We start from the raw sequence: 25,094 nt of genomic DNA, 5'->3' as shown, positions 1-25,094 counted from the left end.
CTGACGGTTCCTGTCCAGGCCGACAGAGCCAGGGGCTTTTCCACCGGGGGAGTGGGGGGGCTCGTCGGTCAGTGGGTGGGGGTCATTTCCGAGGATTGTTACTGAGCTGTGAGGAGGTGGAGGAGAGATTAGAAACGTGTGACGACGAGAGAGAGAGAGAGAGAGTGTGAAATTAAGAGAGAGAGAGAGAGAGAGAGAGAGACATTAGAGGAGAAAGTGCAGGGTGACACACTTCCTGCCTACCGGCAGGTCATGTGACCACGTCACGTGAACCAGTCTTCGAGATTCCCACAATCACATGAATAGATTTCAACAGTCCTGTGCATAGGCCGAGATGAATCAATGATCACTGTAAGAGGACGAGGGCTGGAAGTAAAGGAGGAAATGATCCAGTGAAGGAGGATAAAAGAAAAGAGTGATTTTGTCTCCTGAAGGAAACAAGTGTTTCCTCTGAAGGTGAAGTTAATGATCATAGAGGAACAACACAAGATCTCAGGAAGTGTTGGAACAATCAGTGACCACACGGTGGAGCCAGAGGAGAAGACATCTGTAGATTAATTTAGTGATTTCAGTGGATAAATGGGAGCTCGGAACTGCAGGTGGCGCTAGAGGACAAGATAGAAGTCACCAAAGTAATGAGCAGTCATCCTCTGCTCTGTATTTAAGCTTGTCATCCCCTGATGAGTCAAATCCAAAATGTGTCAGATACAGAAAGATACAACACAGATTTATAAAAATACATTTTAATAAAAAATTTAATTTGCCATAACAGTCGATGAAGTAAAGTTTCATAAAAATATGAACAAATACAAAAGACTACCAGATATAAAATACAAATCCTCTTCTTCATCCTGAGGTATTTGTTTGTCTTTCTTTCTCATACAGCATTTCCTTCTTTTCATGGTTCGTGTTCTCATCACTTTCTTCATTGTCTGAGGTGTAATCAAAATTAAGAAAATTCAGAGCTGCTGAAATCTTAATCTCCTGGATTTGTATTCTTCATCAGTCATAAACACAAACTGCAGAAGATGTGAAACTCTCTAACATCAGGACATTTTCTTAGAAACACAACTTTTCTCTCTGAGATGTTTTTCTTTTCGTTACATTTGGTTTGTCACAGAGGAAATGATCCATGTGTTTGACTCATAGACTGAATATAAAGGCGTTGACCGGGATGTTCTTCCTGTTACTACATCGCCACCTGTGGGTCAAAACGTAGCAACGCCACCACTGATCTGCGCCAGATGCAGGAATGAAAACGTCCCATTTTTAAGTCCAGACTTTTGATCTTTTGTGTAAAAGACAAAACTCTAATTTTAAACTCAAAGTGATTTGATTGTGTGTTGTTTTGAACTAAATCAATTTGTGACGTGAATCCAGGAACTTTAAGATCATAAACAAAAATATACACAGAATGTGGTTATATAAACACATGATGACTTACTGAGGGACAAAGGTGGAACAGAATAAAAAAAACTTAAACACATATATGTGACTCTTTATAAAGGGTTAATATATTCTGCTTGTGTTGTGTCATTTCAATAAACACATTCTTCATGTGAATAAACACAATCGGTAGCGAGGGCCATCTAGTGGTGAAGTTACATATTACAACAACCTCCTCTGATTCCTCTGGAGCTCTGTCTCCACTCTGCCTCCCAGCAGCAAGGCCCAGTCAGAGCCGCTCTACACACAAGCTGCTGCTGCTTCAGCCTCTGGATCCTCAGGACACAGCTCAGCCTCCGTCCACACACACTGTCCTCTTCACACTCACCTTCAATAAGAATAGTCAAACAGCCTCCACCTGTTAAGAGAAGAAGACATCAGTGTCACAGAGACTCACTTCATCAGCTGTGAGTCAGTGATGCAGCACATCCAGTAGAAAGAGCAGCAGGGACTTCAGTCCTGTTCAGAGGTGGAGCAGCTTCCTCTCTGTTTCATGTTCACGTGTTGGAATGAACACGCTAAGAGCTCAGTGTGTGTCCTCTGCATGTCAAAGTGCAGAGTGGACACCTGAGAGGTGGATTTACTGCTGTCACAGGTGAAGACATGTTTCACTGTGTGTTGATGAACATCTGCTTTGGACAAACTGGGACCAGGTGAGACAGAGAGACAGAGCAGAACCTCAGCAGAGGTTCTGCTCTGTATAAAGAGCTCCTGGTTACCATGATGATGAGGAGAGGCTTCAGTCCCACTGATCACTGATTACTTACAAGACGAGTGGAAGAGAAGAAGATTCACGATGAGAAACGTTTGAATCCCAGGATGTGTCCTCGATAATGAGCTTTACTGACTGAGGACACACTGTCTCACTGCCTCTGAGGACACACACTGCCTCTGAGGACACACATTGTCTCTGTGGACAAAAACTGATTCTGAGGACACACACTGTCCCACTGTCTCTGAGGACACTCACTGACTCTGAGGACACACACTGTCTCCTTGCTCTGAGGACACACACTGTCTCACTGTCTCTGAGGACACACACTAACGCTGAGGACACACACTGTCTCTGAGGACACACACTGTGGTGGAAACCTCTGACATCACTACTCAATACAAACACATGGACCTGTCTTCAGGATGCTGACTCAGGTCATCTGGTGTTTTGGTGACAGGATGAGTCTGGAGAGGTTGAGATGTTCTGGGTGAGTTAGAGATCAACTGAACCAACCAGACATTGATTTAAACTTCCCTTATCCGTCCCTTCAAGGAGAGTGTGCACCACACAACAGTGGAGAGTCACTGTGGTCAGTGGGCGGAGCTTCTATACTGGTTGATCTCAAACTTAACTGGAGCAGGTTAGCCGTTCATCAAAAGTTACCATGATGATTTACCTGGTTAAGAAGTGGACGAGCTTCGTAGGACTGAAAAAACTAAAACTGAAGTTAACCTGATAACCACAAATCCTGCTTGGTAGCACAGACCCTGGATCTGTGATACTGACTGTATTTAGTAAAATACTGTTGAAAGCAGCGTGGACTGACTCCAACCATCTACTGACCTCAGAGTCTCCAGTCGACAGGTTCGACTCTGCTTTAGAACAAACAGCTCCTTCACTGCTGAGTCCTGCAGGTCGTTGTATCTCAGATCCAGTTTTCTCAGATGAGAGGGGTTTGACCTCAGAGCTGAAGCCAGAGAAGAACAGCTGATCTCTGACAGACTGCAGCTCCTCAACCTGGATAAAGATTAAAACTTAACTGTAAATTAAACTGAGTTCATGTGTGAAAATAACAGACACATATTCATGTCAGCACAGACTCATAACGGAAGATAAATATGAAATCAGACATTTTAGACTAAAAACAAGTCCTGATTCAGTACAAATAGATTATTTGGACCCGGTCTCTGTCCTGAAGATCAGTTTAGGATATCAAGAACTAAACTCAATGTTTTAACAAGTAGCTGAATATTTATAATGTCACAGATTAATTAATGAATGGATTTAAGTTATGTATGAAGAGGAATTATGTTAAGTAAGAATGAAATTTGATAAATTGTGTATAAATGCTGTTTTATAGATACTACAAAGATCTACAAAAGTAAGTCAGTGTGAACTGACCTCAGAGTCTCCAGTCGACAGGTTGAACACTGTAGAAAACCACACAGCTCCTTCACTCCTGAGTCCTGCAGGTTGTTGTCAGTCAGATCCAGTTCTCTCAGATGAGAGGGGTTTGACCTCAGAGCTGAAGCCAGAGAAGAACAGCTGATCTCTGACAGGCTGCAGCTCCTCAACCTGGATAAAGAAATACGAATATTAGAATGTGTTCTCCTGTTGTTGTGGATCGTCACCTGTCAACAAAGACTCTTCACATGCTGCTGACCTCAGTCCAGTCTGTGACCTGAAGGTAAATATCAGATCAGATATGTTGGACCATTGTTTCATTCATCTCTTTCTTCTCTGTGTGTTGGTCACTGAGCAGGTTTGTGTAATTAAACACTGTTTAAAGTAGGGATGGCTCCTGACAGTCACTTCCTGTTTGTTTCTATACTTATCAACTGTCCAACGTGTTTCAATAAGAATGTGTCTTATTTTGAAAACCTGAGGAGGACGAGTGCTCAGCCTCAGTCCACATGTTATGTACTGACACTTTCTTAGTGATCAGGAGCAGGTGAGTGCAGGTGAATGGAGTTGATGAGGTGGACGTGACTGACAGGCTGGGTGAGTGACAGATGACTGAGGGACAGTGAGCAGAGCAGAACTGAGACAATTTAAATAAATAATGACCCAATAAGAAAGAGTCTGAAAAGTGAAGAAGGATTTAAGGACCTCAGAGTCTCCAGTCGACAGTTTGGATTCTCCAGTCCAGAACACAGCAGCTTCACATCTGAATCCTTCAGCTTTTTGTAACTCAGATCCAGTTTTGTCAGATGTGAGGGGTCTGACTTCAGAGCTGAGGCCACGACTTCACACTGAGTCTCTGAGAGTTCACCACCAGCGACTCTGTAAGTAAAGAAAATATCTGATCATATACGTGATCATGTGACCCTCACCCTGGTAAATCCCCTCTTTGCCTCATGAACATGTTAAAAACTCCTCAGGAGAATCCTTTCAGGATTTGGTTCAAGCGTTCATTCAGACTAACAGAAGAACTCATTAGATCAGGTGGTCAGAGGTCAAAGGTCAAGGTCACACAACATGTTCATGCCCTTTTGAAGTCTCAAGTCTGTCTTCAGGGGATTTCTTCAGATTTAGACCAGTTGGACTAAAAGATAAAGTGATTAGATTTGAGTGGTCAAAGGTCAAAGGTTAAAGTGACCTCATATTATTGTGAATGCAACAAGTCACGAACCTGGAGGGACGGACACTGCACGGGTTGGTGGTGGTGTACAAACGCAGGTTGGGAACTCGCAAACACACACACACACACACACACACACACACACACACACACACACACACACACACACACACACACACACACACACACACACACACACACACACACACACACACACACACACACACACACACACACACACCACCCTGACATCTTCCAAAAACCCACTTAGGAGGGTCACACTCATATTTATGTATTTTGTCATTTATATTAAAGGCTGAATGCACGAGCATAAATTTACACAAAGAAATGCAGTTGTGCAACTTTATCTGTTCCATGCACAATATTCACATTAATATTAATTCATATTTACAGCATCTGTTCAATCTTTATCTTCTCAGTTCAACGATGTTCTGCAGTGTTCTGGTACTGCAGGGCTTTGACTTGAATATGGTCATAAATATGAATATTACCATGTATATAAGTTCATACTGAACATTAGTTCTCCAGCTGTCAGTCACTCACTTCCATTGTGTGTGATAAGGACTGAACTCTTTGTCTGTAGGACAGGTGACCTCAGGAGGCCTCAAGTAGTTTGGATGCAAATTTCAGTCAACCACTCGATTATTCAGCCAGTTGCAGCCATTTTAATTTCTTAATTTAGTTCTTTGTGTTTGTGTTATTAATAATACAGTTCATGGTTAAACTGCAAAATATCAAGTCTCAGTTACATTTCTTTGCCGTAAGGTTTTGATAACGACATCTTAGCAAAGTGACAAGAATAAAGTAGTATATAGCATCTCCATGATAACAGGGTTAGTCTTTAGAGCAGAATATTGTAATTCTCAGTACAGAATATACAGTAAACTTACTGTAAATCATTCATCTGAAGCATCTGATGGTGGATGATCCGTTTTAGCTTTGTTTAAAAGAAATAATCATTAGAAGAAACATCACATAATAAATGAAGAGAAGAATTATTGTAAGTATTAATATTTACCTTTGGTCTTATAGAGTAGAAGATTCCTGCTCCAGCTCCTAATGATACACACACAACGAGGACTCCGACCACAATTGATACAGCTGAACCTGTAAAACCTGTAATTCAAAGAGTAGAACTGTAGCATCAACAAAGTGCAGTGATGTGTCTTCAGTGTAAAGTGTAGTGTGTGTGTGTCTGTGTGTGTGTGTGTGTGGCCTCCTCGTTCCTGTTCTCCTGACAACATGTGGACATGATGCTCCTGATGAGCTGGAGGACGGAGCCCTGGGGGATCTGCTCCACCAGGAGGAACCAGGACTCACTGCACGAGCCTCAGGTCTGACAGTCGCTCTGAGGATTTCATCATCAGTTCTCATCTCATGGGATCTTACCTTTGTCTATCTCAATCGTCACGTAGCTGTTGATGAAGTGCGTCTCCTCTTCACTACTGAGTTCACAGGTGAACGTTCCCTGGTGATCTGAAGATAAGTGGTGCAGCGTGAGGCTGCCTGACGCTGACACATCCTCCACCTGCTGCCTCCACTGCTCTGAGACGCTGTGGAGGCCGTCGGCCCCGGTCTGGTTCACAATGATCTGCCTGTGGTTGAATTTCCACACCCAGTGTGTCGGGGGTTTGGTGTTTGGAGCAGTGCAGTGGATTGTTGTTGTTGTTTTAAATGGTGACAAATGGACAGGAGCTGAAAAGAAAAAGGATCAAATAATATCATCGTTGTCAGAATGTGGTTTCAGGCTCGGAAGAGGGTGTGGCTTTGGAATGATGAACTGAGCTAGAAGGTCACTCAGTGGAGCTGATATCTCCTCCAAGGCCCAACAGTCAATTCAAGCTGCACCACATCTCACACACATCAGTCCTCTCAGGAAAAATGTCCAGAAAGGTCCAATGTTAAAGAAAGAAAACTAATGGATCTGTTCAATGTTCCATTTGTTTGTTGTATTACAGAACAACTACTCCACAGATTTCCATGAAACTTGGCAGGAAGTTGTGTTGTGGGTCAGACTCAGAGAAGAACTCATCAAATGTTTGTGTAGATCATGTTTTTCTCACATTACCAATGTGAGAGAGGACGTTTTTCCACATTCACTGCGAATACCCGATGAAGGTGAGAAAACAATCTGACAAATTTACAGGACTGATATTTATGAGTGTGTGAAATTTGGTGCAGATCTTGAGCCTGGTGAATTTCAATGTGGTTTCATAAGGAGACTGTTGGGCCTTGTGGAGGTCTGAGCTCTACTGAGGGACCTGTGGCCCACGTTCCATCCTCACAACTAGTTTAGTGGAAATCTGTTCAGCGGACAAAGAAACAAACAAAGTAAAGATTGAGAATCAGCATTGATATAAAATGTAAGTTATCTGTAGAAGCAGATATAAATATGCAGCAGTCGGTGAAACAAGCAAAGCTTCAGTTCCATAGAGCAGATTCAACGTACTGGGTTGATACCACACCGCGCTCCTCCTGCCACTGCGAGTGCTGATGCTGCAGATCAGAACAGCGTCTCTGTCTGACAGTGTCAGTTTGCTGCTGATCTCATAGAGCTGCTGCTCCGTCTCCTTCACTGTGGTTTGGCTCTGAAGGGTCAAGGTGGACGGAGGCCTGGTGGACCAGGTGAGCTGCGGCTCGGGGTAGATCCCCTCTGAGCGGCAGGTGAAGCTGTCCTCCACCTGCTCAATGTCCACGTGACGCACCAGAGCTGCAAGACAACATTTATCTTTTATAACTCATTGATCATCTTTGCCTCATGCACTGTGGAGCTCTTCATTAATTTGACATATTGTGCTAATAATTTAACACGTCACATATGAGCCATATGTGGTGCTGCTGACATCAGCTGTGTCTCAATTCAGGGGCTGCATTTGAAGACCGAGCTCCAACGAGTGGCTCCGTCCCCATCCAACCTGTCCCAGGATTCATTGCACTTTAGTGACTAACATTTTTCAAAGAGGTAATGGTGGCAGCAAGCAACGAGACGTCCAATGCTTAAGTATCAGCTTCAACTCAACCCAACAGTTCACATGTTAAACAAGGTAACAGCAATAAGAGACAAATATCATTTCTAGTATTTTTGTTCTGTTTTCACTGTGAGTTTCTTTACCAGCTGCTCTCAGGTTGATAAATGACGACTTGCCGGCTCCAGTGAAGGTGCTGGTGTAGCACTCGTATCTGCCCTGGTCCTGAAGCTGCAGCCCCGTCAGCCTGATCGAGGCATTTCCACTGGAGATCTGATCTGTGAACAGCGATGTCCGGCCTCTGAAGCGCTCGCTCTGGTATACAAACTGGTCTCTGTCACTGTAGTAGGAGTGGACACGAGTGTTTCCTGGTTCCACCTGCATCCAGTGGATGACTGGGTCTGTACCAGGTTGAAAACTGCAGGGTAAGATGCAGCTCTCCTCTAAAACGCAGGACACCTCATCATCTGTGAGACACCGGGTAAAAAAACAACCAGTTCAGGATCAACTGTGGTGAATAGAAGCTTTTTTCAAAGTGCAATTAGAGCATTTGCTCACAGACGGATTGTGAATGTGAATATCCTGATGGAACTTTCTGACTGTTTGGCTGTTGACAGTTAACATACAGTAGTTTTATCTGAGCTGCTTTCACAATAACAACCTCCTGCCACACGAGGCATTCGAATGTGTAACGTACATTTACTGTCAAACCTCCACCTTGACTCAGGCCTTGTTTCCAGCTGAAGAAAAGCTGGGCTTAATAATTATATTAGGCTAAGCTAAGCCTGTTTGTTCGTTTCAGGGTGATGTTTATACGTTTGATTTGTGTTGCTGTGATATTTTGGTTGTAAGTTATTTTAAAGTTAATGTTATGCTCTTCACAGTCTTTCTCTGCATGCAACAAGCTAATTCCTCTAACCTGGCACCAACACACACACACCCATCTCCCCACCCATCTCTACCCCCGCCACCAGGGGGGTCCGTTATCTTTCCAGTGGCCAGCCGCCATTTTGAAAGCTCACTCACTCACATAGACACACATACACACACATGCTACTCCCATACACATCTTCATATGATAAGGAAACCTTCAGTTGTTTTTGTTTTTATACTTTTATTATCTTCATCATAAATGTTTTTCTTCAACAAATGTTTTTCATCAATGTTTCATAAGTTAGAATTTTTCCAACCTCTACACTGTGACGAACTCTATATAGTAAGATCAGACTTCACGTACCTGCTGTGGTGAAAGTCCACATGATGAGGATCCACACAACCAGAGACTTGAACACATTCATCTTTCCTTCATTCTGTGAGAACTGAATGTGGATCAATGGAAGAAGAGACGAGTTAACAGCTGGTTTGACTCATGACACCGAGTCAGAGCAGCTGAGGTTCAGACTGTAGACTCACAGACTCTAAGTTCCATTGTGAACATAATGCAAACCGAAAGTGACTCTGTAAACGCTCCCAAGTGTTAAGAAAACACTCACCGAACAACCGGGTCTCCGCTCCTCCGTGTCTGTTACTGAAGAACAGGCCTGAAACCTGGTGAACTTCTAATAACCGCAGCTAAAGTCATAAAGACAAACGAACAGTAAACGAGTCAAAAGCTTCTCCAGCGACTGATCCCGACACGATCACAGTGGATGAGAGAAGTGAGAGAACACGGTGTAAATAAAGAGGAGCTTGACCTCGAGGTCAACACATCCAGGACATGTTTCAGATATCAGGTTGATTTGAACCTAACAAACACACTTCAGCTTTCCTGGAGCAGCTGCTGCACTTGTTCACCAACACACCGACTCACACTGTGTTGTGTGTTTCTGTACTTTGACCCTCTGGCTGCACCCTGTTTCAGACAGATCACTTCGCCCCCGGGGCATTTAAACATCAAGAAATTTAGTACCATCGATTAATAACTAGACACATGATTGTCAGTTCATCTCCTAAATCATCCCAATGAATATTAAATGAAACAAATGAAAGTGAACTAGTTCAGTTTTGGAACCGAGAACTTAATTCAAAATGTTAAAATATTGCATATGAATGTGAACTAGTTCATTTTGCTGCTGACCCCTGGTTGAGAGGAATCAATGATCACTGTAAAAGGACGAGGGCTGGAAGTAAAGGAGGAAATGATCCAGTGAAGGAGGATAAAAGAAAAGAGTGATTCTGTCTCCTGAAGGAAACAAGTGTTTCCACCGAGGGTGAAGTTAATGATCATAGAGGAACAACACAAGATCTCAGGAAGTGTTGGAATAATCAGTGACCACACGGTGGAGCCAGAGGAGAAGACATCTGTAGATTAATTTAGTGATTTCAGTGGATAAATGGGAGCTTGGAACTGCAGGTAGCGCTAGAGGACAAAATACACATACAGAAAGATACCACACAGATTTATAAAAATACATGTTAATGAAACGTGTGCCAGAAGAGTCGATGAAGTAAAGTTTCATAAAAATATGTACAAATACAAAACAGTACCAGATATAAAATACAAATCCTCTTCTTCATCATGAGGTATTGGTTTGTCTTTCTGTCTCAGACAGCATTTCCTTCTTTTCATAGTTTGTCATCTTATCCCTTTCTTCATTGTCTGAGCTGTAAACAAAATTAAGAAAATTCAGAGCTGCTGACATCTTAATCTCCTGGATTTTTATTCTTCATCAATCATAAACACTAACTGCAGAAGATGTGAAACTAACCAACTTCTCGACATTTTCTTTTTTTCTTAATCTTATTGAATCCATTGAACTTCTTTTTTATATCATGCATTTCTTTGTGCTTTTGCTTTTGCTCCACAAACCTGAAACAAACATCTCCTCCAATAAATGAAAGAAATAACAAATGAAATTATCTGAGACGTTCACAGACACATCTGCTTCATGTTCGCCGATATAGAAACTTTAATTTTACAGAATGAACAAATACTATTAGATGTTACATTTGACATATACAATTTTTTTAAATTAAAGTATTTGTCTTATTAATAATACAAACTGTAAAATATCAAGTCACTGTCTCGAGGTGACAACAACCTGAAAACTTTGATTCATCGTGAAAGACACAAAAATGTTTGACCTGAGAAACAAAAAGACACAATGTGTTAGTTCCTTTATTTCAACCGAAGCTGCGTTGCGTGAACTTTTGTATCAGAGGTCAACAACTAAACTACACTCACCTGAACATGATGATGAGGATAAATCAATGATTCAACGTGAGACATCTTTAAACTGTTATTATCTTTAATTCCTCCTCGCACCCCCACCATCCGACTCCCGTCCTCATTTCCACACTAAGTCTTGTGATATCCTGTAGTTTTCTCTTTGTCAATCATCAGATAAAAACTCTTTTCTCTTCTCACTCCTCTGCTGCTGAAGCCTCGAAACTCTTTAAGAACAAATAAATAACACAAATAACTATTCTCATTTAAGAAATGTTCGTAAGTTAGACAGATGTCTCACTCTGCTCCGGTTTACCTCAAACATGCATCGAGGGAGAGAAAGGGGTTAAATGTAACTTGAACCTGAGCTAAACACAAGCTTAAACTAACCTAAACCTAAACTTAACTTAAACTCACCTAAACTTAAACCTGGCCTAAACTAAACCTGAAACTAGGCAGTTAATGAACGTCTTGTGAAAGAGCGGCAGATTAGATCAGATTCTAATAAATACAGATGTTAGAGCAGCGTGTTGATAAACATGGCGTCACAGTCACATGTTACACTGACACACGTGTGTTAAGGATCATAACAAAGTCACATGATGACCTCTCCACACAGTGAGAACTTGAGCCTGTCAGGAACTGAATCTGTCAAACTTTTCTTATCCTGAAGTCACAAAGAACTGAGACGGGCATGAAATCATCATGTTGAGACAAGTGTCTCCACAAAATAACACAAACTGTTCAACACCCAAAATGCCCAAAATGTCCACTGTCTTCAGGACATCATCTCTCAGACACTTTCTGTCCCTTGTCTCTGCTGTGAACCTCCCATCATCAATTATTTCCCAGCATGCTGCTGTTCGCAGAGGCCTGCTACAGTCTCCCCCTTGTGGTTGTTCTGAGGTGGTGGTCAAGAACGTACAACAAGAATCTTCATCTACGTTTGTATAAAACGTCCTCAGCTCAGTTTTCTATTAAATATGGTAAAATATTTATTAAAATATTTAAATGTTCCTCAGAGACTTAAAGATGCTCTGCTCTTCATCGAATCTTCTTCATACTGTAAATGTCTCATTCACTTTTCTTCTGGTTGTTTCCATTATGTCAAACTGGTGATTTTGTTCTTTTACCTGCAACAAGGACGAGATGTTTCCACCAGTTTGTTTGTAAGAGGAAAGAAAAGCAGAGTCATGATCCCAGTGAAGTCGGTGGAAGGATGTTTATTGAGCATTAAAGCAGAAACAAGTAGAAACAGAACTTTTCTCTCTGAGAGGTTTTTCTTCTCGTTACATCTAGTTTGTCAAAGAAGAAATGATCCAAGTGTTTGACTGAATATAAAGGCTTTGACTGGGATGTTCTGCTGTTATATTACAGCGCCACCTGGGGGTCAAAAGTAGAAAAGCCACCACTGCTCTGCACCTGATGCAGAAATGAAAACGTCCCATTTTAAAGTCCAGAGTTTTGATCTTTTGTGTCAAAGACAAAACTCAGATTTTAAACTCAAAGTGATTTGATTGTGTGTTGTTTTGAACTAAATCAATATGTGACGTGAATCCAGGAACTTTAAGATCATAAGCAACATATACACAGAATGTGGTTATATACACACATGACGACTTACTGAGGGACAAAGGTGGAACAGAATAAAACAAATTAAACACATATATGTGAATCCTTATAGAAGGTTTATATATTCTGCTTGTGTTGTGTGACTCCCTCCCAAGCACAGTCAGACAGCAAATGGTTTCCTCCACGGGTTTTTAATGAAGTCTTGTTCTCAACATCAAACCGTGAAAACTAAGTTAAACAAGGTAACAAAGACATAACATATTACATTAGCTAGTTAGTAAACACAGTATCAATAATTACAATCAAGGTTAAAATAAATAACAAACTCGTTGGCTGCATGCTCTGAAAAGGAATCTTCTTATCTTTATTCCTTATCTAATCCTTAATTAACAAACTCTTAGACATGTGTGTAACTACATCTGCCTGCTTCTCTGTGTCTCCTCTCCGTGTTTCTTCTTCGTGTTTCTTCTCAAACAAGCAGCTCAGTGGAGGCTTCAAAATAAAAGTCTTATCACTAATTAAACACATTACACACATATACACAAATACAAAATGTACATTGTAAAACCTTTACAACATATTAAAGTAAAATAGTGGCAACAGTTACATGTTGTGTCATTTCAATAAACACTTTCTTCATGTGAATAAACACAATCGGTGTGGAGGGCCATCTAGTGGTGAAGTTACATATTACAACAACCTCCTCTGATTCCTCTGGAGCTCTGTCTCCACTCTGCCTCCCAGCAGCAAGGCCCAGTCAGAGCCGCTCTACACACAAGCTGCTGCTGCTTCAGCCTCTGGATCCTCTGGACACAGCTCAGCCTCCGTCCACACACACTGTCCTCTTCACACTCACCTTCAATAAGAATAGTCAAACAGCCTCCACCTGTTAAGAGAAGAAGACATCAGTGTCACAGAGACTCACTTCATCAGCTGTGAGTCAGTGATGCAGCACATCCAGTAAAAAGAGCAGCAGGGACTTCAGTCCTGTTCAGAGGTGGAGCAGCTTCCTCTCTGTTTCATGTTCACGTGTTGGAATGAACACGCTAAGAGCTCAGTGTGTGTCCTCTCTATGTCAAAGTGCAGAGTGGACACCTGAGAGGTGGAGTTACTGCTGTCAAAGGGAAGACATGTTTCACTGTGTGTTGATGAACATCTGCTTTGGACAAACTGGGACCAGGTGAGACAGATGGACCTCAGCAGAGGTTCTGCTCTGTATAAAGAGCTCCTGGTTACCATGATGATGAGGAGAGGCTTCAGTCCCACTGATCACTGATTACTTACAAGACGAGTGGAAGAGAAGAAGATTCACGATGAGAAACGTTTGAATCCCAGGATGTGTCCTCGATAATGAGCTTTACTGACTGAGGACACACTGTCTCACTGCCTCTGAGGACACACACTGCCTCTGAGGACACACATTGTCTCCTTGCTCTGAGGACACACACTGTCTCACTGCCTCTGAGGACACACACTGCCTCTGAGGACACACATTGTCTCTGTGGACAAAAACTGATTCTGAGGACACACACTGTCCCACTGTCTCTGAGGACACTCACTGACTCTGAGGACACACACTGTCTCCTTGCTCTGAGGACACACACTGTCTCACTGTCTCTGAGGACACACACTGTCTCCTTGCTCTGAGGACACACACTGTCTCACTGTCTCTGAGGACACACACTGTCTCTGAGGACACCCACTGTCCCACTGTCTCTGAGGACACTAACTGACTCTGAGGACACACACTGTCTCCCTGCTTTGAGGACACACACTGTCTCACTGTCTCTGAGGACACACACTAACGCTGAGGACACACACTGTCTCTGAGGACACACTGTGGTGGAAACCTCTGACATCACTACTCAATAGAAACACATGGACCTGTCTTCAGGATGCTGACTCAGGTCATCTGGTGTTTTGGAGACAGGATGAGTTTGGAGAGATTGAGATGTTCTGGGTGAGTTAGAGATCAACTGAACCAACCAGATGTTGATTTAAACTTCCCTTATCCGTCCCTTCAAGGAGAGTGTGCACCACACAACAGTGGAGAGTCACTGTGGTCAGTGGGCGGAGCTTCTATACTGGTTGATCTCAAACTTAACTGGAGCAGGTTAGCCGTTCATCAAAAGTTACCATGATGATTTACCTGGTTAAGAAGTGGACGAGCTTCGTAGAACTGAAAAAAACTAAACCTGAAGTTAACCTGATAACCACAAATCCTGCTTGGTAGCACAGACCCTGGATCTGTGACACTGACTGTATTTAGTAAAATACCGTTGAAAGCAGCGTGGACTGACTCCAACCATCTACTGACCTCAGAGTCTTCAGTTGACAGGTTGGACTCTGCTTTAGATCAAACAGCTCCTTCACTCCTGAGTCCTGCAGGTCGTTGTATCTCAGATCCAGTTTTCTCAGATGAGAGGGGTTTGACCTCAGAGCTGAAGCCAGAGAAGAACAGCTGATCTCTGACAGACTGCAGCTCCTCAACCTGGATAAAGATTAAAACTTAACTGTAAATTAAACTGAGTTCATGTGTGAAAATAACAGACACATATTCATGTCAGCACAGACTCATAATGGAAGATAAATATGAAATCAGACATTTTAGACTAAAAACGAGTCCTGATTCAGTACAAATAGATTATTTGGACCCGGTGTCTGTCCTGAAGATCAGTTTAGGATATCAAGAACTAAACTCAATGTTTTAACAAGTAGCTGAATATTTATAATGTCACAGATTAATTAATGAATGGATTTAAGTTATGTATGAAGAGGAATTATGTTAAGTAAGAATGAAATTTGATAAATTGTGTATAAATGCTGTTTTATAGATACTACAAAGATCTACAAAAGTCAGTCAGTTTGAACTGACCTCAGAGTCTCCAGTCGACAGGTTGAACTCTGTAGAAAACCACACAGCTCCTTCACTCCTGAGTCCTGCAGGTTGTTGTCAGTCAGATCCAGTTCTCTCAGATGAGAGGGGTTTGACATCAGAGCTGAAGCCAGAGAAGAACAGCTGATTTCTGACAGGCTGCAGCTCCTCAACCTGGATAAAGAAATATGAATATTTGAATGTGTCCTCCTGTTGTTATGGATCGTCACCTGTCAACAAAGACTCTCAACATGCTGCTGACCTCAGTCCAGTCTGTGACCTGAAGGTAAATATCAGATCAGATATGTTGGACCATTGTTTCATTCATCAGCCTCTTCTCTGTGTGTTTGGTCACTGAGCAGGTTTGTGTAATTAAACACCTATTTAAAGTAGAGATGGCTCCTGACAGTCAATTCCTGTTTGTTTCTATATTTATCAACTGTCCAACGTGTTTCAATAAGAATGTGTCTTATTTTGAAACCTGAGGAGGACGAGTGCTCGGCCTCAGTTCACATGTTATTTACTGACACTTTCTTAGTGATCAGGAGCAGGTGAGTGCAGGTGAATGGAGTTGATGAGGTGGACGTGACTGACAGGCTGGGTGAGTAACAGATGACTGAGGGACAGTGAGCAGAGCAGAACTGAGACAATTTAAATAAACAATGACCCAATAAGAAAGAAAGTCTGAAAAGTGAAGAAGGATTTAAGGACCTAAGAGTCTCCAATCGACAGTTTGGACTCTCCAGTCCAGAACACAGCAGCTTCACATCTGAATCCTTCAGCTTGTTGTAACTCAGATCCAGTTTTGTCAGATGTGAGGGGTCTGACTTCAGAGCTGAGGCCACGACTTTACACTGAGTCTCTGTGAGTTCACCATGTCCGAATCTGTAAGTAAAGAAAATATCTGATCATATACGTGATCATGTGACCCTCACCCTGGTAAATCCCCTCTTTGCCTCATGAACATGTTAAAAACTCCTCAGGAGAATCCTTTCAGGATTTGGTTCAAGCGTTCATTCAGACTAACAGAGGAACTCATTAGATCAGGAGGTCAAAGGTCAAGGTCACACAACATGTTCATGCCCTTTTGAAGTCTCAAGTCTGTCTTCAGGGGATTTCTTCAGATTTAGACCAGTTGGACTAAAAGATAAAGTGATTAGATTTGAGTGGTCAAAGGTCAAAGGTTAAAGTGACCTCATATTATTGTGAATGCAACAAGTCACGAACCTGGAGGGACGGACACTGCACTGGTTGGTGGTGGTGTACAAACGCAGGTTGGGAACTCGCAAACACACACGCACACACACACACACACACACACACACACACACACACACACACACACACACACACACACACACACACACACACACACACACACACACACACACACACACCCACCCACCCACACACACACCACCCTGACATCTTCCAAAAACCCACTTAGGAGGGTCACACTCATATTTATGTATTTTGTCATTTATATTAAAGGCTGAATGCACGAGCATAAATTTACACAAAGAAATGCAGTTGTGCAACTTTATCTGTTCCATGCACAATATTCACATTAATATTAATTCATATTTACAGCATCTGTTCAATCTTTATCTTCTCAGTTCAACGATGTTCTGCAGTGTTCTGGTACTGCAGGGCTTTGACTTGAATATTGTGATGGCAGATTTTATATTTAGTTATGTTTCATGCAAGGAATGACAGTTATAGATGGGAATGTTATTCTGATATGTATTTCTGTGTGTTTAAGACTGAAAACATGTGGGGTCAGCTTGGCAGACTCAGATGTGTATTCGTTGGAGATTCCTTTGTGCCTCTGATGAAACAAAAGGTCTTAACAGCAGGGTCCATCCTACTGTCTGCGATAGAGTGCATAGGTGTTACAGTCAGAGACAGGGGTCTCTGGGAAAACAGGTTTTAACACTTGGAGTCTAAGCAGATGCCTGATGTTGATGTGTAGTGAGACCTTCGAAGGGGTCCTTCATTCAGATTGGAGGTGACCAAATCTAAGCCTGAAGACAACACGCAGAGAACTGATTGGATAAACATTCTACCTCTGTGAAAGGAGGGACTTATTTAGTATAAATCAAATGTGATTCCATTGTTCTGTGCCATTGACCAAGTCTGACTAAGTGACAGGGTGCTCTGGTCCCTAGCTGCAGCTAGGTAGAATTGTATGAACCAGAATTGATAATTGTCTTTGCTGTGAAATGTAATAAAATGTTCCATTACAATATGGTCATAAATATGAATATTACCATGTATATAAGTTCATACTGAACATTAGTTCTCCAGGAGTCAGTCACTCACTTCCATTGTGTGTGATAAGGACTGAACTCTTTGTCTGTAGGAGTGAGACAGGCAGTGTAGGTAGGAAGTAGTTTGGATGCAAATTTCAGTCAACCACCCGATTATTCAGCCAGTTGCAGCCATTTTAATTTCTTAATTTAGTTCTTTGTGTTTGTGTTATTAATAATACAGTTCATGGTTAAACTGCAAAATATCAAGTCTCAGTTACATTTCTTTCCCGCAAGGGTTTGATAACGACATCTTAGCAAAGTGACAAGAATAAAGTAGTATACAGCATCTCCATGATAACAGGGTTAGTCTTTAGAGCAGAATATTGTAATTCTCAGTTCAGAATATACAGTAAACTTACTGTAAATCATTCATCTGAAGCATCTGATGGTGGATGATCCGTTTTAGCTTTGTTTAAAAGAAATAATCATTAGAAGAAACATCACATAATAAATGAAGAGAAGAATTATTGTAAGTATTAATATTTACCTTTGGTCTTATAAAGTAGAAGAATCTTGCTCCAGCTCCTAATGCTACACACACAACGAGTACTCCGATCACAATTGATACAGCTGAACCTGTAAAACCTGTAATTCAAAGAGTAGAACTGTAGCATCAACAAAGTGCAGTGATGTGTCTTCATTGTAAAGTGTAGTGAGTGTGTGTGTGTGTGTGTGTGTGTGTGTGTGTGTGTGTGTGTGTGGCCTCCTCGTTCCTGTTCTCCTGACAACATGTGGACATGATGCTCCTGATGAGCTGGAGGAAGGAGCTCTGGGGGATCTGCTCCACCAGGAGGAACCAGGACTCACTGCACGAGCCTCAGGTCTGACAGTCGCTCTGAGGATTTCATCAGTTCTCGTCTAATGGGATCTTACCTTTGTCTATCTCTATCGTCACGTAGCTGTTGATGAAGTGCGTCTCCTCTTCACTACTGAGTTCACAGGTGAACGTTCCCTGGTGATCTGATGTTAAGTGGTGCAGCGTGAGGCTGCCTGACGCTGACACATCCTCCACCTGCTGCCTCCACTGCTCTGAGACGCTGTGGAGGCCATCGACCCCGGTCTGGTTCACAATGATCTGCCTGTGGTTGAATTTCCACACCCTGTGTGTCGGGGGTTTGGTGTTTGGAGCAGTGCAGTGGATTGTTGTTGTTGTTTTAAACGGTGACAAATGGACGGGAGCTGAAAAGAAAAAGGATCAAATGATATCATCGTTGTCAGAATGGGGTTTCAGGCTCTGATGAGACTTTCTGAACATTTTCTATCATCAGAATGATTCATGTGGAGGAGGGTGTGGCCTTGGAATGATGAACTGAGCTAGAAGGTCACTCAGTGGAGCTGATATCTCCTCCAAGGCCCAACAGTCAATTCAAGCTGCACCACATCTCACACACATCAGTCCTCTCAGGGAAAATGTCCAGAAAGGTCCAATGTTAAAGAAAGAAAACTAATGGATCTGTTCAATGTTCCATTTGTTTGTTGTATTACAGAACAACTACTCCACAGATTTCCATGAAACTTGGCAGGAAGTTGTGTTGTGGGTCAGACTCAGAGAAGAACTCATCAAATGTTTGTGTGGATCCAGGATTTGTTGTTTTTCTCACATTACCAATGTGAGAGAGGACGTTTTTCAACATTCACTGCGAATACCCGATGAAGGTGAGAAAACAATCCGACAAATTTACAGGACTGATATTTATGAGTGTGTGAAATTTGGTGCAGATCTTGAGCCTGGTGAATTTCAATGTGGTTTCATAAGGAGACTGTTGGGCCTTGTGGAGGTCTGAGCTCTACTGAGGGACCTGTGGCCCACGTTCCATCCTCAAAACTAGTTTAGTGGAAATCTGTTCAGCAGACAAAGAAACAAACAAAGTAAAGATTGAGAATCAGCATTGATATAAAATGTAAGTTATCTGAAGGAGCAGATATAAATATGCAGCAGTAGGTGAAACAAGCAAAGGTTCAGTTCCATAGAGCAGATCAAACGTACTGGGTTGATACCACACCGCGCTCCTCCTGCCATGGCGAGTGCTGATGCTGCAGATCAGAACAGTGTCTCTGTCTGACAGTATCAGTTTGCTGCTGATCTCATAGAGCTGCTGCTCCGTCTCCTTCACTGTGGTTTGGATCTGAAAGGTGAAGTTGGACGGAGGCCTGGTGGACCAGGTGAGCTGCGGCTCGGGGTAGATCCCCTCTGAGCGGCAGGTGAAGCTGTCCTCCACCTGCTCAATGTCCACGTGACGCACCGGAGCTGCAACACAACATTTCTCTTTGATCATCTTTGGCTCATGCACATGGAGTTCTTCATTAATTTTACATATTGTGCTTATTATTTAACACGTCACATATGAGCCATTATGTGGTGCTGCTGACATCAGCTGTGTCTCAATGCAGGGGCTGCATTTGAAGACCGAGCTCCAACGAGTGGATCCGTCCCCGTCCAACCTGTCCCAGGATTCATTGCACTTTAGTGACTAACATTTTTCAAAGAGGTAATGGTGCCGGCAAGCAACGAGACGTCCAATGCTTAAGTATCAGCTTCAACTCAACCCAACGGTACATGTTAAACCAGGTAACAGCAATAAGAGACAAATATCATTTCTAGTATTTGTGTTCTGTTTTCACTGTGAGTTTCTTTACCATCTGCTCTCAGGTTGATAAATGACGACTTGCCGGCTCCAGTGATGGTGCTGGTGTAGCACTCGTATTTGCCCCGGTCCTGAAGCATCAGCCCCGTCAGCCTGATCGAGGCATTTCCACTGGAGATCTGATCTGTGAACAGCGATGTCCGGCCTCTGAAGCGCTCGCTCTGGTATACAAACTGGTCTCTGTCACTGTAGTAGGAGTGGACACGAGTATTTCCTGGTTTCACCTGCATCCAGTAAATGACTGGGTTTGGACCAGGTTGAAAACTGCAGGGTAAGATGCAGCTCTCCTCTAAAACGCAGGACACCTCATCATCTGTGAGACACCGGGTAAAAAAACAACCAGTTCAGGATCAACTGTGGTGAATAGAAGCTTTTTTCAAAGTGCAATTAGAGCCTTTGCTCACAGATGGATTGTGAATGTAAATATCCTGATGGAACTGTCTGACTGTTTGGCTGTTGACAGTTAACATACAGTAGTTTTATCTGAGCTGCTTTCACAAAAACAACCTCCTGCCACACGAGGCAGTCGAATGTGTAACGTACATTTACTGTCAAACCAAAGATAAGAACTAAAAGAGGCTCAGATTCACACCAAGTTGGAAAAGTTGTGTGTTGATCACAGAAATGTTCATTTAGAAAATTTACTTTGAAATTCAGCAAAATCTGAACATTCTATGCGATGAGAATTTAGGATCTCGAAATTAAGACGTAAAGAAAGATACATTTTTTAGAATCCTGTGTGTGTGTGTGTGTGTGTGTGTGTTTGTGTAAACAAAATAACACACGCGCACACCCACCTTAAAAGAAACCCTCTGTATAAACCTCTGGTATAAACGCGGCTCAGCTGCAGAACCGTATGATCATCACTCAGTGTGAATGTAAGCTGATTTATTTAGTTGCCTTATTGTGAAGGTTTAGTCAGTGAATTGGTGTTTCCTGTCAACCGAAGCGGTGTACCGTATGGGACCTTTATTGTGAAGGGTCACCAACGGAAGTGGTTGTTGTTTTGATTGAGCTTTGACTTGATGTTCAAAATGTCTCCTAGTTGAAGTCCACATTGTACAGTTCTTATTTTACTGTGAAGTCTTTGGCGAGAGCGATGAGATGTATGATCACAAGCTCTCAAGAGCCAGAGGTCGATTCAAATTAACTTTATTAGGAGCAGGTAAATTAAAAGAGGCGACTATTAAAGGAGCAGGTAACCCTCTGAACAATATTCATAATATCATACTGCACATAGTCTTTGCACTTAATGAATTTTGAATAAACATTTTATCTCATTAGAAATCTTCGCTTTTATTTTTGTCCTGCATATATTATTATTATTATAGTGCTTAACACACTTGAAAGTCGCTGTTTATAAGCAGCATATAAACCATTAAAATCTGATTGTAAGCAGATATCAGTGTTTTCATGTAGATTCCTTCACTTTTATCCAAATTATAACTCGTGACAAACACTATAGAATAATGTGCTGTTAAAATTCTCATTGAATGCTTATATAATGTTTTTGGTTTGTACCAGGTTTGTGTGATATTAAAAATGAGACAAAGGTAAATCCTGTCTGAACTTTTTCCGCCTTTAATGTGACCTATAACGTGAACAATTCAATTGAGAAACAAACAAATACTTTAGGGGGAAAACACATCTCTCTGACCCCCGCCATCAGGGGGGTCCGTTATCTTTCTTGTGGCCAGCCGCCATTTTGAAAGCTCACTCACTCACGTAGACACACACGCACACACACACAAACACACACACACACACACACACACACACATCACACACACATCACACACACACACACACACACACACACACACACACACAGATGCTACTCCCATACACATCTTTATATAGTAAGGAAACCTTCAGTAGTTTGTGTTTTTATACTTTTATTTTATTATCTTCATCATAAATGTTTTTCTTCAACAAATGTTTTTCATCAATGTTTCATCATTTTATACAATAATATTGTCTTTTGCACACTCTGTTTACATATTCTCACACTCTAGTATATTATATTATCTATTGTATCGCCAAATACTTATATTTATACCCGTACTATATATCATATATTATATCATACTCTTTGTATATTCTTTGTATATATAAGTCTATATACACATATTTATACATGTGTACATGTTATTATTATTATTATTATATTTTACTATTATTATTATTATGTATACTGTTGCTGCTATTATTACTATATACTGCTATTATATTGGTATAATTACTATCATATATAAATATACATTACATACTATATATACTGTACTATTTTTTATATACTGTCTAACAATAACATTTACCATCATATCATCAGTACTATTACCATCATCTGCCACTGCACCTTATCTACCTATTTATCTTGTGTTTCTGTTCTTATTCTTTCTACTGCAATATTTTATATTTTATATTTTATTCTATTGTATTGTATTTTATTGTATTCAAATGTACCGGCTGCTATGACGACTTAATTTCCCTTCGGGGATGAATAAAGTAATCTATCTATAAGTGTGAATTTTTCCAACCTCTACACTGTGACGAACTCTGTATAGTAAGATCAGACTTCACGTACCTGCTGTGGTGAAAGTCCACATGATGAGGATCCACACAACCAGGGACTTGAACGCAGACATCTTTCTTTCATTGTGTGAGAACTGAATGTGGATCAATGGAAGAAGAGACGAGTTAACAGCTGGTTGGACTCATGACACAGAGTCAGAGCAGCTGAGGTTCAGACTCTGCAGAGTTCAGACTGTAGACTCACAAACTCCGAGTCCCACTGTGAACATCGTGTAATGCAAACTGAAAGTGACTCTGTACAGAGCTCCCATCCCCCAACATCTGGAAGTAAAACCCTGTCAATAGTAGAAACAAGTTTACTCACCGAACAACTTGGTCTCCGCTCCTCCGCTCCTTCGCGTCTGTTACTGAAGATAAGGCCTGAAACCTGGTGAACTCCTAATAACTGAAGCTAAAGTCATAAAGGCAAACAAACAGTAAACGAGTCAAAAGCTTCTCCAGCGACTGATCATTACACGATCACAGTGGATGAGAGAAGTGAGAGAACACGGTGTAAATAAAGAGGAACCTGACCTTGAGTTCACCACATCCAGGACATGTTTCAGATATCAGGTTGATTTGAACCTAACAAACACACTTCAGCTTTCCTGGAGCAGCTGCTGCATTTATTCACCAACAAACCGACTCACACTGTGTCGTGGGTTTCTGTACTTCCTGTCTGTGGCTGCATACTCTTTCAGACAGCACACACTTGAGAAGCATTTAAACATCAAGAAATTTAGTACCATCGATTAACAACTAAACTCATGATCGTCAGTTCATCTTCTAAATCATCCCAGTGAATATAAAATGAAACAAATGAAAGTGAACTAGTTCAGTTCTGGAACAGAGAACTTAATTCAAAATTTACAAATATTACATATGAATTTTATCTAGTTCATTTTCATCTGCATGAATAGAACTTCAAACTAGTTCATTTTAAGTGTAAACTCGCGCAACACTGAGTATAACTTTATACATTACTTTATACTTATAACTTTATAAGCTGTGTTATCAAATATATTTTGCGGCTCCAGAAGAGTTTTATCTGGAGGAAGAGGCGAAATGGCTCTTTTGATAGTAAAGGTTGCTGACCCCTGGCCTAATGTAATTAGCCCAGTTCTTTTACCAGTTCATGAAAAGGGGGAAAGCTCAAATAGGTGCTGTTTAAAGTCCAGTGAAGTGGTCTTGCTGGTTGTGGCTCCTGTTGTTGTGCATCTGCTGGTCAGACTTTGTGTCGTGGCCAGTTGCTTGTGCTGAAGTTCTAAGGCAGGCTCTGGTGTCCCTGCCTTTTGGAAAGTTCTAGCAGTCTGCTTCAGGCAGGCCTGCTTGGAGGTCCAAAGAGCTGGGGCAGGGAGAGGAACCTCCTCCTCCTCCTGCAGAGGTCAGTAGAAAAGAGGGGGAACTGGGCTTTTACTGTCCTGGTGACCTCATGGGTCATGGGGCACACAGTGACCAATAGGGGTTGAAAGTTGTGTCCACCCTGGAAGACTGAGTTCTGGAAGCTCATCTTTGTCTCCAGAACAAAGAAGACATGTGGTTAGAGGCTTTATCTTCACATGTAGGCCCAACTATTGTTCACAACTATTAGGTCCCAACTTTAAAAAAAGTAATAATTCATGAATAAAGGTATATATATCACTCAATTTATAAACCTGAAACTATCTGAGTGTTCAATCCTACTTAATGACAGATAATGTTATATTTACATTTCAACTACAGAAAGGTCTCTGAAACTCTGTTTCTGTTATTGTCATAGTTTTTATTATTTTTATCACAATATTAAAATCACATCACTAGGCTGCTGTTGAATAACACTTTTACAGACAGAATCAATGTGGCTTCATCACATCAAACAGACAAATGTTCATATATGTTGGATTATTTCATATGTGAACAGACTTTATGTGATTAAAGGTAGAACAGGATATGTCAATAACGAGGGGAAGTCTTCCTTGGTTCTTCCTCGATGGTGCGCAGGCGTAGTAAAGAATTGGAGCATTGGAGTAAAGAATATTGTGTTTTGGTTTATCGGCTGTATGCTCTGTTTGTGTAACAACCAAACCAACACAATGTTTCATTAAGTCACTTAAACCAAACACAGTTAAAAAGGGAACTTCTCTCCTTCAGAATAAAATGGGGGAGATAAGTGGAGCAGAGCAGGAAACTGTTGACTGAACATAATGCAGTTTAATTGATTGGAGTTCTTTGAAGGAAAGTA

General features: G+C 41.6%; 1 protein-coding gene across 1 annotated transcript; it reads right to left on the bottom strand.

Moving 5' to 3' along the window:
* Positions 1–727: 727 nt before the first annotated feature.
* LOC128453130 (uncharacterized) lies at positions 728–24,383 on the bottom strand. Its single transcript, XM_053435844.1, has 16 exons — positions 24,291–24,383; positions 24,105–24,249; positions 23,524–23,567; positions 23,408–23,458; positions 23,199–23,285; positions 22,887–22,968; positions 20,292–20,612; positions 19,642–19,902; positions 18,528–18,833; positions 18,142–18,239; positions 18,014–18,060; positions 16,054–16,227; positions 15,343–15,516; positions 3,563–3,736; positions 3,005–3,178; positions 728–1,804 (listed from the first exon to the last, which is right to left on the bottom strand). Exons 1-16 carry the CDS (start codon positions 24,381–24,383, stop codon positions 1,777–1,779), a joined length of 2,259 nt encoding a protein of 752 aa, XP_053291819.1. The 3' UTR covers positions 728–1,776.
* Positions 24,384–25,094: the final 711 nt, after the last annotated feature.

Source organism: Pleuronectes platessa, chromosome 12 (assembly GCF_947347685.1).
Source record: "Pleuronectes platessa chromosome 12, fPlePla1.1, whole genome shotgun sequence".
NCBI lineage: Eukaryota > Metazoa > Chordata > Actinopteri > Pleuronectiformes > Pleuronectidae > Pleuronectes > Pleuronectes platessa.
This window is presented reverse-complemented; position numbering and strand designations above follow the sequence as displayed.